General features: G+C 38.6%; 1 protein-coding gene across 12 annotated transcripts in view; it reads right to left on the bottom strand.

The window, feature by feature from the left end:
- Nucleotides 1-14,295, bottom strand: part of LOC149234719 (uncharacterized) — a 51,468-nt gene that overhangs the window by 3,186 nt on the left and 33,987 nt on the right. For 5 of the 12 annotated variants that reach the window (XR_016246101.1, XR_016246100.1, XR_016246099.1 and 2 more), the window contains 2 exons: nt 13,369-13,602; nt 12,301-12,396 (listed from right to left, as the gene is read on the bottom strand). Coding sequence is in view for 3 of the 12 variants with exons in the window: in XM_089371912.1 (XP_089228038.1) it covers nt 5,043-5,114; nt 12,301-12,396; nt 12,601-12,741 (309 nt within the window). In the remaining 9 variants the exon portion in view is untranslated. The other 7 variants (XM_089371913.1, XM_089371911.1, XR_016246104.1 and 4 more) reach the window with 5 other exon arrangements.

Genomic DNA, 14,295 nt, shown 5'->3' on the forward strand with positions numbered 1-14,295 from the left:
TAGTGATGCTTTTTAATCTCCAAATATATAAAGTGTTAAAATCCAATTCTAAATGGGATAAGAAAGACGAAGTTGTTAAAGCCCGGGGAGGAGCTTAAAAAGCACTATTTATGCTGGTCCAAAGGCCAAGAATTCAAGAAAGCTAGTTATATTCATTGGTTGGAAAAGAGTAAGTTCGTTGCCTTGAAGGCCAAGATTTCAAGAGGCAAGATAACTAAGTTGTTTATCCAATTAGGCCGTTAATTAGGGAAATTAATTTCCCGAAGAGAATCTAAAATCAAAATTTGTATTATACATATATATATATATATATATATATATATATATTTGTAAGATCATGCATCTAACATGACAACTTTATTCTAGAAGGGAGCCACATGGATAGCACCCAATGGAAGTGACACCACTGTTGAGTATCAAGCACAGATCCATCATCTAACCCTACCAAGGAGACACCATCATTAGGTACCAAAGTACAGATCCATCATCTAACATTACCAGGAATGAAATTTGGATACCATGGTTGAGTATCAAGTCCAAATCCATCATGTAATCTTATCAAGGATCAAATTTATGGTAAAATTCAACCACCTTGATGTTGGATGAAAAGCAATTCCTCATTGTTAGTGACTGGTCATCAATCCATTGAGTTAATTGTTAATTTTCCTACGAACCTAACATACGAACCTAGCACCCGATACTTAATTCTTAGCAGAAAATGATCTACTAAATCAATACACGACTAGGTTCCTAACACAAATTCAGCAGAAGCAAAATATAAAGATCTCAATCTCTATGACACAAAACAAATTTATGCCCAAATTTTTTCATTAAAACAAAACCCAAACTTTTGTGGGCTTTCATCCTGGGATAATTGCCCAACTAAGAAAATACACAATACAATAACCTAGATCCGATCCACTAGATCTTCCCTGGGTTGGTGCTCGATCTTTCCTGCAGATCTAGATCTCCAACCTCTCTACACTCCCTCAGACCCAACACACCACTCACTGAGATGTCGCTCTCAAACTTGTGTTGTTGTTGTGTCTTTCTCCTCTCCTCGGCCTTGCTTTTATAAGTTTACATTGAACTAAATCACTAACCCTAACCCTAATTTCAAAGTGATTAACGGTCAAGATTAGATCTCGCATCACTTGAAATCAATGGCTAAGATTAAAACTTACTAAAGTAAATCACTTTAATTTTGAATGTTGAGAGATCTTTCGGTAAAAATCACATAGGAGACTTTTAGTCGACGCGTTTCAAACCATCAAGTGTGGTTCATCGTCAGGACAAGATGAAGAACCAACATACTAATTTTCCTAGGTTTCTTTTAGCTCCATAAGCCAACATACTAATATGTGATTTTTCCTAAATTAGACTTAGGCTAAGTTACATTAGCAACTCGCTCACACTTGAGAAAAGTGTTCTAAGGAGAATGTTGGCAACTTCTGCACACCTAGATACAAGGTGTGTGCAAAGTACCTACCCAAGCTACAAAAATCAACACTAATTTAGACTCTGTCAAAGTTGATATAGTTGATCATATTTGACCAAATCTCTACATAGCTCTTGAGACAAAGCATTGATATACATAATTTGCACAAGAACAATGTAAAACATTTGCCATTGAAAAAAAATATGTTTTCATTGTCATTGGGTACTCAATAATCCAGTAGAAGGGTGCAAGTACAATGGGGCTAATGGCCCAATTTCCAAAAGCCTTGGTAATGTATCTATTTAGCTCATCTCAAGCACACAACAATTTTTGTGTGGAAAGTGTGCTTCAAATTATTCTCTAATATCTTGAGAGTAATAAAACAAGGCATCTTAATCGTATTTTTTCTCAGTTGAAGTGAAAATTTCTTGTGTAATGATGTGCTTGATTATCATGTTGTTTTATGATCAGAGATTGCATTGTAAAAGTTTATCTACACCTCTCCTTACCATCAGAGTGAGCTACCCAAAAAGTTATGGATGTTGGACACAATTGGGATTAGTTATCATCAATAATGTGGCTTTTTTCTAAATAATTAAGTGTTTTGTTTATCAACTTTGTGTCTCAACCCCATGTTGTATTTCCTAGCGTACTTCACTATTATGTTCCCCTTTAGGTTTTAGTAAGGTTGGTTCTATTTGAGTGTTGTTGACAAGAGCCCAATCCCTTACCTAGCAACGTCGGGTTCGGAAGAGAAGCACGAACGAAAAGAAAATAATGAGTTCTCGGTTTATCTAGTCCTTTGTAATGTAATTTTGCTAGTTTTTTTTTTATCGAACTTTATTAAACACTGTAAATTAAGGATGGACCCCATTGGACTTTTCAATGATCACAATACTAGTTTCAAATATGATGAATATTAGTGTTTCCTTGTGAGAATATTTTTGGTTAAGTTAGATAGGTGTAATTCTACTCTCCATATATTTTGCATGTGTTTTCTTTTTTTGTAAGGAAATATCGGGCAAACCCACCTGAAGGGATCACATCCCATCGGCTTATTAGCAAAGCCTAACCCTGAGGGTGTTGAGGAGAATTGATCTTGTGACCTCCTATTAGCGAGGGCAACTCAACCAATTGAGCTAACCCTCAAGGCTCCATATTTTGCATGTTAACGTGTATTCGAAACATGTATTTTAAGCTCATTAGCCAATTAATGGTTTAGTTCCTCATATAGCTATCCTTCCCATGAATCCGTGGACTAGGTTTATGATCACTTCCTATATTCCCTAAGAAATTTGTTGGTACTCAGTTAAAGCCATTAATCACATATTAATGACAATTTTTCATTTGTGGATCTATTTTGTTTGTCCCATTCCCCTGCATTTAATCCATTATTGTTCTCATTGAAGTCTATTCATCTTTGGCAAGAAATCAATGGCTCAATAATCCAAACTAAATTGATCAAATAGTACTCCCTCAATAGTCCAAACGAAATTTGCTCAATTAATATTCCAACCCAATGAATCTTTTGTAATATATTATAAACTACATCATATCCATGGCATTTCCCAAGAAATATCTCGGCAACAATGCTAAATTCTCATCTCTAAACATGTTTTTACTTGCCACACAAAATCAAATTTTATTTTCAACATGTCCACTATAATCCTCAGTGATCACACATCAGTGTCCTTCCTCATTCCTCCAATATCATTTTAACCTGTCGTTTCTTTTGAGGTGTTAATCATTACATGTATCATGAAATCATTCTTCTCAGAACCGCTGCTCAAGGTAGTGCCATAGCCATCTCCATTTCACCTCCCAAGGATATAATATTCTTTTAACCTGTAAATTATGGTTTTGTTGACAGAGTTGGAAACCACCTCAAGGCAAGTCTTTAGATCATGCCTTTAAAGCAAGCATGAATGGCCTTCTATTGATGTCTGCAGCTTTTAACTTGGAAATTCCTAGAGAGAACCATCCGCTCTTTTCCTCCATAACCCATTCTCATCTCTAGTTTTCTCCTATCCATTACAGGGCATTTAATCCGTCTTTTGCAAGACTAGGGGCTCAAGTTGTGGTTTCAGGGCATTCTCTATTATGGCATTTGGGATGAAAAATTCCATATCATCATTTGAACTCCTATAGAAATATCCATATTCCTTGATTCAAGCTCATCTTCAAAGCTAACTGATGCCTTTCCTTTTGGCCTGTCAATCATTTATCCATGTAGATGAAATTTTGACTATACCCAAAGGCCTGATATTTTTTACAACAAAATGCACAATCTCACATCCATGAAATTAAATTCCCGTTATATTTAGACCAAAGAATGGCATGCCTGAGCCTATTATATAGATATCCCTGCTAATTTGGAATTTAAAAATGCTACTTTTAGTGACAAAACCAAAATGCAAGCTTTACAAATTTTCTTGAAGAAAATTGGCATCCGTAGAACTAACATGATTGTCTCACAGCCCTTATTAGGTGAAATTGCATATAGCGTCAATCTATCTTTCAATAGGTGGACACTGATTTCAATCAAAATCCACCTACAGGTCATATTATATATCTCAGGCCAAAAAAGGCACTGAAACGCATAATTGCAATGTCAGAAAGCCAAAAAATTCAAAAAATTGAAAAGTACAAGTGAATAAGCATGGTTTTAGATGAATGAAAAATATTAAAGGGCCACAAAAATAAACTAATTGGAAATGAAATATCAAAAGAAACAAAAAATGATTGAGATAGGAACCCACCACATAAACCATATGGAGAAAGTTGTCCATAGAGAGGGATGGCAACATTAACCATATACTGTAAATATTGGATGTCAAAACCAGGTAAGAAGCATTGGATAATCGTAAAAACGGTTTTCAAGTATTTGCATGGCACTACAGATTATGGAATTTGCTACCAAGGAAGACCTAAAGCAAATAGAGTATTGGACATACATGGTTTTGTTAATGCAAACGAGACCAAAGATCGAGACTGTGGAAGATCTACAAGTAGTTATCTGTTTAACCTAATTGTCTTAAAAAATAATAATTCTTCTGATGGGGAAACTAAGGGGCCTACTCACTATTGACAACATTTAGCCAAGTCAATAAGTGGAGTTTCTCTGCATGTTGATAGCACATTTGGAACCTTTTGCAAACAATGAAAACAGGTGACTATTGCCTAACAATATCTTGATAAGATAGTGTGTAGTTGGTCTGCAATTATATTTTCATTTATTTCAGTGAATTTGCATAATCAGAAAACATGATTAAACCATTACAGTAACCAAATTTAATTTCTTAATAGTTTAGATCTGTGACCATAGAATATCAGCTTGTAACTTTAGTAGCAATCTAGATTTGAAGACATAGCTATTTTCATATTGATTACAAAGACACTGTAATCTGCCTCCGGTGCATGCTATTACTAGTAATGCACTGAGTATGTTCAGATTATACAAGTAAGATATAGAGACAAAATGAAATCCTGAGGGTTATATGGTTTCAAACATTTGGTTTGCAGGAAAATGTTTACACTGCGGGATCTGCAACATGTTCAACATTTTTTGCTAATATTAACACCAAGTCTGAAGCAATTGTGAAGTTCAACGCAAACTATCATCATTTACCTGCATGGTCTGTTGACATTCTTCCTGATTGCAAAGATGTGCTAGATGCTGCAAAGGTACAATTCAAACTTGGCACTGTAGATACGATTCATAGTTTTCAGGTTTTGCTAGATGGTAGAAGACACTTATAATTCAAATCATGGTGTTGGTATGGATTTATGGGTGTTATTTCAAGACATTTCAAAGATAAATTGTAAATCTTATTTCATCAGGTATTCAACCAATAAAAGTCTCATGCAAAACATGTATAAGACACATGGATCAGACCTGAATGTGAATGTCAGAAGGCAGCTAAAACAAGGCAATGCAGACAGGGATCAGAAGAGCTGGAACCTGCTGATGGAGCATCAAGTTAGACACTGTTATTATTGCTAGCAGATATGAGGAGCTGTGCACCCTGCAGGTGGAGATGGCTTAGAGAAAAACTATTGAAAATTTAGACACTAAAATTTTGTAAAATAGAGTTTTGGGTCAAAATAAGTAGTGTCAAACAGAAGAAAAGGGTTGACAGGAAATAAGTTTTCATTTCATCCTGGAATGATGTAGAAGATAGAATCAAAATTAGCAGATCTTGATATTGGCTTCTGAGTTTAGTGCTTTCTCAGACTATATTGAGCTCTACTTCAACAAGATATGGAACCATTTGGAGCAGATACATGGAGCTAAACTCTATGTAGCCACTCCAAACTAGTATGTAGCCAAGCCTCTCTGATTGTTTCTACTCAGCACAACAGACTTTTGGACTATGTCAATCTGGTTTAGCGTGTTAAAATATGTAACTAGGTTCGGTCTTCATAATGACATATGTAATCATGATTTTATGTATTTGATGTAAAGGTAAATAAAAATTATTATTGTCTTTCTTGAGGCCTGGGTTTTCATGCTCAAGGTTATTTGTTTTATTGGTCAAGCACCCATTGAATGCTTCTAGGGCTTGTCATTGAGTCTACAAGTCAATTGAGTCACTGTCATGTATGGAAGACCCTTTTGGGAATGTCACATATTGTAAAGAAAATTTTATTTGAGTCAAAGACCCTCCAAGACCTTCAAACCAGCAAGAAGAGATTCATAAGGGCCAAGCAATCTAAGGAACATCACGGAGGACCATTCATCACATCACAAGGATCACCACAACTCAAAGAAAAGAAGACCTCAAAGACTTCACTTTCAAAAAGGACTACACATTAGAAGCATATTGAAGTCTCCACATTCTAAGGAAGCAAGAAGAAGCGTTGCCATCATCATCAAAGACATCAAGGTGATCTCCCTCTCATTGAAGCAAGGATCACATCTCAAGCATATTTGAAGAAAGACATCTCTAGAAGAAGAAGTATTGTCATCTTCAAGGAAGTTATCATCATCAACTATCATCAAAATCAAAGAAGGCATCAAGTTGAAGATATCACTATCAAAAGGGCATCTTCACTTGACAAGTATCCTTATATCTATGACTGAATCTACTATCAAAATGACTTCGGTCTGCAAGGAGAGCAACAAATTGGTTGGATCATCAAATTTCCTTGCATGGAAGAAGAGGACAGATTTTATCCTCATAGAAAATGAAGTCATTGGACATGTTAAGGGTTGAATCACTGAACCACCAAAATAAGAAGCTCAAGCTCTAGCGAAGTTTATGAAGGGGGAGATAAGGGCTCAAAGAATCCTTATAGAATCAATCAAGGACTGTCTCTCATCCCATATGTAGCAAAATTGGAGAAGTCAAAAGACATCTATGACAAGCTAGTAAAATTATTCTTCGTAAGCACTGCAAGAGAAGCGATATATTTGAGAATCAAGCTATATAAGATGAACGTATCAAAGGAAGAAGGGATAGCCACATATCTTATGAAGGTATCACAAATACGAGACCAACTGCAAGAGTTGGGGGAAATAATGTCTGACAAAGAGATGACCACCGTAGTGCTCAATGCACTCCCTGATGAATGGGGTAACTTCGTATCAAGCATCAATGAAAAGAAGGAAGCCACCCCATTCAATGAACTTTGGTCATTGTGTAAGATTGAAGAAACTAGGTTAAAAGCAAAAAACGAAGTAGGATCAAATGAACAAGTTCAAGCATTTGCTGCCATGGCTAGGAGAAAAGGGAAGTTTGGGAAATTTGGTCCTCGAAAAAAGAAGATGGATATGTCAAAGATCCAATGCTATGGTTGTCAGAAATATGGGAATTTCAAGAGAGATGCCCTGAAACCCAAGAAGGACAACAAGAAAAGGAAAGAAAGGAATGAAACCCATGTCACCGACGAAGTGGAAGATCCTGAGAAGAAGAAATCAAAGGAGGAAGTGAAAGATCTCTACTACTTAGTTCTTGTCAGTTTTGTAAAAAATAGCTATCATAATAGGATGCATTGTAAGCATGATAGGATGCATCATATTAGAAAATGGCATCATATTTGAAGCATAGTAGCATATGTTCGAAGCAAGAGCTCATGACACTATGATATAAGCTTGAAAGGATAGATGAAGTAGAAGTTTGCATGGTTGTAGCAATCATCGTGATAGAAAGGAAGTAGCTCAAGATAACCTCATTGAAAGCATGTAAAGGTCAACCAAAATAGTAGTATATATGGTTGGAAGAAAGTCATCTAACATGATAGAAGATAGAAAGAATTCTTCATACATCATCATCATTAGGAAGGAGGATTTGCAGGATGAGGATAATCAAGATCCTCCGTTGGAATCTTCATTAGAAGGTTCACGTCAACTTGGAAGAAGCAAGTGTCTCACTGATAATTTCACTTTGTGTGGAAGCCATTGTTAAGAACAATGATGGTATGATGACAAAGGAGCGCAGCATGGTTGAAACACTTTCAAGCAAGGAAAGGAAGTTGCCAAAGGAAGTGTAGATGACCAAAAGGACAAAAGAGGTATGCATATATTTGATAGATTAAGTCATGTCATCATAATATGACCTCACATGGAAGGAATATGAGGTGGTTGACAAGATGAAGGAACTATGTATAGAAGTTCTCGGGGAACAATATGTGAAGAAAGGAAGAAGAGTTCATGAAAGATGCAACTATAGTCACATAAGATAAGATAAGTGATCAACATCTGATGGCTAAAAGAATTGGCTAGGACATCTCCATGGAGAAGGTATGAAGACTCTGATAAAGTTTGTAAATGAAGGAGACCTTGACATTGAATGTCTTGGAGATGTGTTTATGAATGTGCAAGATGTTGATGTTGCAAGCAAGCAGATGTCATGATGAAAAACCATCATAAAAGGGAACTTTGATTTGATGTTCATTTTGAATTTTTAAACAACATCTGGTTGGGTTGTTACACGACTATTGAAAGAGAGTTGTAGATGTCACCTACAACTAGTACCCATGAGAACGGATGGAAGATCCTGAAAGTAACATGACTTGGAAGAGGTAGCTATATGAAGAAAATCCAGATGTGAACTAGAAGATCACTTTCCAATGAAGGATGAAATGACTAGTAGTTCAACCCTATGGTTCATGAAGGAAAGTAATGGATCATTGATGCCCTACGAAGAAAAATCTAGAAGATGAAGGCTCTATGGTGAAGAAATTAAAGTTTATGACATCGAAAGGAGGAGCCCTACAAGTAGCTGATAGTACCATGATCTCCACCAAAGAGAAAAGAGTTGTTGGAAACAAGTCCCTAGTTAAGAGGGAGCTTGGAATCAAGTCCCTAGTTGAAAAGGAGCTTGGGAAAGTACCTGGTTAAGAGGGAGACTGGGTATATTCCTTTATAGGAATGAGTATATCTTCCCTAGTTAAGAGGGAGAGATAGACACATCATTCTTGTCTTCATATGAAGAAAGAATGGAGGATTAGGTAAGCATATGAGATTGGTTCCGATACTCTTTGAGGATGTCGTAGGGCATCCAATAGGCAAGAGTAGTCGAAGAGGAAATTCCTTAAGGATGTGCTATTCCAAGATAGGAATTGTCCTCAAAGGACGTACCCTGTAAACACCTAGGTGGGGCATGTGCCTTGAGAGACAATGATGATGTTGTCTGTCAATCATTGGTCTCGCCAGCATTGTGCTCTAATCTTGTGGAGGGACAGAGTTGTTAGTCAAGGCCTTGCTATGTGACAATGTTGGTTGGTATAAGGAGATGCTCTGGCATAAGCTAAGGAATTAGATTATGAGATGGCTTACCGATCCGACTCTTCTTACGAGCATTCATCAGTTTGAGAATGTCCAAGTACCTTGTATACCTCCCTAGTTAAGAAGGTGTGTTGAAATATGTAACTAGGTTCAGTCTTCATAATGACATATGTAATCATGATTTTATGTATTTGATGTATAGAGAAATAAAAATTATTATTGTCTTTCATGAGGCATGGATTTCATGTTCAAGGTTATTTGTTTTATAGATTAAGCACCCATTGAGTGCTTCTAGGGCTTTTCATTGAGTCTACAAGTCAATTGAGTCATCGTCATGTATGGAAGAGCCTTTTGGGCATGTTACATATTGTAAAGAAAATTTTATTTGAGTCAAAATAGAGTCAAAGACCCTCCAAGACTTTGTCATAGTGCTACAATCAAGTCAACGTTCTGTTGTAGCGGTTGCAACACCTTCCAAAATTTTGGTCTGCATGCAATTTCAGAGCCTCCCTTGGATCTTTAGTTGATGTTTGCAAGCACTCTAGCTCACCCCATGAGCTCGTGTCAAATCTTTGCACCCTCCTTGCTTGATCATTCAACAGACATCTCTTTGCATGTTGGTCACAATGTCACGCTTGCAGCCATGTTCTGGTCATGCACAAGGTCCCACTTCGTGTGTACAAGTTGTATTCGCTATGTAAACATCTGTCGCACTCACACACGAAGTTGTATGCACTGTCGCGCAAGCATCGTCGCAATCGTTCAATGATCTATCACAAGCGTCACGCTTGTCGCTCACACCGTCGGTCAGTCATGTTGAGTATATGTTGTCTTGATGGTTTGAGGCATCTTGTCGTCAAGTTATGTTGAGTGTGTGTTCGCAAGGTCGCGTATGCACAAATTCACTCGCTCACACACTTAGTCATTTTGCTGAAGTTCTGACGACCGGATCACCCTCTAACAGCCGGACCTCCACCCCAGAATCGACTTGACCGACTGTCACCCAGAACAGCGCAGAAGTGTCCAACAAGCCATTTCAATTTGTGCTGCCCGCAAGCTAATCAACCAACCCTCTTGTTGGTCAACTGGAGAGTTTGACCGGGTAGTGACTCTGAGACTCCCCCCTCAAAAATTGTGCAAAAGCTGCAGACCTAGCCCCTGTATATTAGCAAGGACATATCAGCAAGGACAAGATGCAAGGTGAAGGTAAAAAGCTAAAGCCTATCAGGTATGGACCTTTTAGGATACTTGAGAAGATTGGTGAAAATGCTTTTCGCCTTGATCTACCAGCTTACATGCACATCTACTCAGTCGTAAATCCAGATTGCTTAAGATTGTTTGAACCTTCAATGATTGAGGACCCTGAAGAGCAAAGTCAATTGCCTTGTATTGATGACCTGCTACCTGAATACTCAATGAGTTGCAGGAAGACACAGTGTTGGACAAGGAAGGTGAGGACAACGCGCAGGGGGGATGTTGAGTACCTCAGGATTGGGCTCAAAGGTTCGAAGCCAAGCAGTGCAAAGTGGATTGAGATTGGACAAGTGAGAAAGCAATACCCTCACTTAGTCGATGCTTAAAAACCAACTTTTGGTGGTCCAAAAGCTTTTTTAGTGGGAAGGTCGTGATCCGAATCGGATCCATAGAAGACTATGAAAGAACCATGACTGTATCAGGTCGGAACAAATCTCTAAAGAAATCCAAAATAGCGATCAAAAACACCCCTGAACCAGTGGCAATGGCAGCCAGTGTGGAACAACGAGGACCTCGGTCAAAGCGCGCTGACCAAGGCCCATGGAGATTGTGCAGGAGGTCAAAGTAGCCCCTGGGAGCCCCGGATCAGGAAACAGAGGTGGAATTTGATGTGCGATTAGCGCTAATCGTGCATCGTTGGGCGAACAGGGCCGTGAAGGAGGAAGCCCGAGCACACAGATGCATGGGAAGCCGGAGAACCGCGAGCGAAAAAGGCAAAAAGTGTTAACGTACAAAGGCAGGACCCGCGCTCTGGAAAACTGGCGCTATTGATCTGGGTGCCCTCAAACAATAAGAGGTTTTGGATAAGAGCGGAGCGATTCCATTCATCGATCGACGCGTGGCAAGCAAAGGTGAGAGAAAACCGTCGTTGATAGCGCACTATCAGTCGAGCAAGTCAACCGCGCGAAACGTGCATATGGCATCGGATATGGAGGTCCCAGATCAGACGGCTGAGATCGCGCCCGATGGAGGAAGCGGAATTGACGAAAGAATGCGCCGCGTTTTAAAAGGATTTGGAATCCGTTTGACCGCCACGGTGGAGGAAGAACACATCCATAACGTAACTAAAGAAACGAACCGACGAAACAGGCTAGCGCCGTTTAGAGGAGGACATGTGGCCACTCCCTAAGCGCTGATGATGACGCCAAACAAGGAACTCCAACCGCAACTGCAGAAGGTGAATCAACAGAGGCGGGAGAGGAACCAAACAGGCATTGGAACGAATCGCAGTTAGACGATTACTAAGAAAGTCAATCCGAGAGACGAAGATAGTGAGACCAGAATCCCGAGAGAAGGACAAAACACAGAGAACAGTAAAGCAAAGCAGAAGAGACAGAGGGCCGAGCTGACCAGAGGCAGCATCGAGCACCAGAGAGCTTGAAGATTCGAGCCATCCCATAGAGGATTTGTCCAAGCTGAGCACCACATTGGGCTCTTGCCATTGTAGATCAGAAGGTCACAGAGCTGGTAGGAAGAAGAAGTCTGTGTACTCAAGTGGCTTGGTGAATCCAAGAACCACCCTGCCAAGCAAAACCTGCTTCAGGAGAACTCACATTGAGTCCCTGTATTGTAATTCTCTGCTTAAAGGCACAATAAAACGAGGCCACCACTGAAAGCTGGACCAAAGATGTAGCCCTAGAGAATAGTGTGAACTCCTTATTAAAATTTCTTGTGTCTTTGTGTTTGCTTACTGTATTTCTCTGTTGTCTTTCCATTTAAAATGTCTGTGTATTGGCAATCGGATCGATCCGTTGCTTAAATAACACGAAACACACACCAGCATATGAGTCTGTAATACCTTTAAACAATAAATCTTTAACTGATGTCATTCATAGGGTGAATATCAGATCAATTGTATCCATCAACAAATAGGTCTTACCTCAGTAAAGCTTGTGGCAGTTAGGTGCTGAAGGTCTCCCCCAATGAAATCTGAAGTTGAAGTTGCTTTCAAGGGCTTTTTGAATGGGTTAAACAGCTGCAAACAAACCGAAAAACACTGTTAAAATTATAGGATAAACTATAATCCTAGATATATGATTTTTCCGTCTTGCTTCCCTGTTCTATGTGAGTTTATCCACCAGTATGATGGTCAAATACTCAAAAACACAGTGTGGTCACATGCAGACTACAAGAAAAATAAATAAGTAAATAGAGCAGTGAAGGCCTTAATTATGCATACCTCTGGTGCATTCTTTCGGAACAGTAGTGAAATCGGCTTTTGGTTTGTGGATGCATGCCTAAAATGCCTGCAATTCTGATGCTTTATGAATTTTTTCAAAGCACCTAACTGTGCTTTTATTACAAACTTGGTCTCCAACATAACTCATCATGGTAAATATCCTAAACAAATTTGAGGATGAAAGCTAGTACCCAAACTTATTATAAAATAAATAGGGGCTGTCAAAAAAGGTTTTTGCAAATTACATGGGTTACCCAAAACCTGAAAAAAAATTCAGACAAGGATTGCCCAGACTGAAAGCTTATCAGTTTTCATCAAATAAGAGAAAAGATAGGGGGACTCTTCTCTGGCCATTTAAAGACATGCATAATGAAGATTGAGGCACTTTAAGGACATGAGCAGGAAAGGATCAAGACCTCAATAAGATATGGTGTGACTGAGAAAGAAGAGATTTGAGGACATAGGCAGTGAGGATTAAGGGCATTTCAGCACATGAGCAGTACCAATTACAGGTGTTAGTGCCAAGTGGCATATGGGAGATCTTGTGGACCTATTCTGTGACGTTGAAGGCCACTGGCAATAGTTTTAAAGATGCTTGACAAGGTTTTAAAGAAGACTGAGATGGGCAGTACCATGGGTTTATAAATGGAAAGAGGAATGGATGGCAAATGCAGAGTGTGAGATGCTTTGTGGACTCTGAAATTCAAAGGAAAAAAACAGCTTGAGACATTTTGATGATGGTGACCGTTAAGGTTGGATAAAACCAACCTCCAATTTACAACCCACCCATTTTTCACTCCAGTCTGTGCTCAATAATATCCCAAAAAAAAAATGCTGAACATCGAAACCCTGTCATGCCACTGTAGCTGCCATCGCTTCTCTCTTTTCAAACTCCTATTTCTATTCCTTCTTCTCACACAACCAGTCCCACCTCCTTACAAATCCCAGTCCCATTCCAATTTCCAAAAGACAGCTGCAGCTTGCATGTCACTAACCATCCATCTGCAAACACATTACACATTATTTTTTTGTCATTTCTTGAAGAGTGGTATATTCTTTTTACATAATTAATTGCATAGTATGTGTATTTGGTCTTCTCCTCTTCCTTTGTGAAATCTGTTGTATAACAAGGGCTGCTAACATAGTAACAACTTAGTCACTTGCTTTCAGATAATTTAAAAAATGAAGTGGTACATTTTTTATCTTTGAACATCTGCACAGTTTGCACTAATGTGCATCTATTTGTTAAAGTGAATTCCCTCTAATTGTCAGTTATCCCCGTTTTGGAATGTCACTTTAAAATTAAAGGTATGGTCTTTATGTGCCTCTAACCCTATCAGCACATAACTCTAAATTAACAAGGTAAATTATTTTCTAAAAGCGAGAAGCTTGCAACAGTTGGACAGAATGGAAAGCAGGCAAAGCATTTCATAGGCAGTTTGTCAAAAATGACACAGAGTTTATCACTATGGTGCCGTACAGTCAAACCAAATTCCTTCTTCTAATTCAAAATGAATTTTGAAGGCGATGCATTTAACACTGACAGAGTTGGAGTTAATTATTATCCATCCAGGGCAAAGCATTTCATAGGTAGTTTGTAAAGCATGACAGAGTCTATCACTATGGTGCCCACTGCCCATACAGGCAAACCGAATTCCTTTTCCTAATTCAAAATGAATTTTTAAGGTGATGCAT

Source organism: Pinus tabuliformis, chromosome 8 (genome assembly GCF_031772625.1).
Source record: "Pinus tabuliformis cultivar Carrire ecotype Pingquan chromosome 8, CPIR1, whole genome shotgun sequence".
NCBI classification, from domain to species: Eukaryota; Viridiplantae; Streptophyta; class Pinopsida; order Pinales; family Pinaceae; genus Pinus; species Pinus tabuliformis.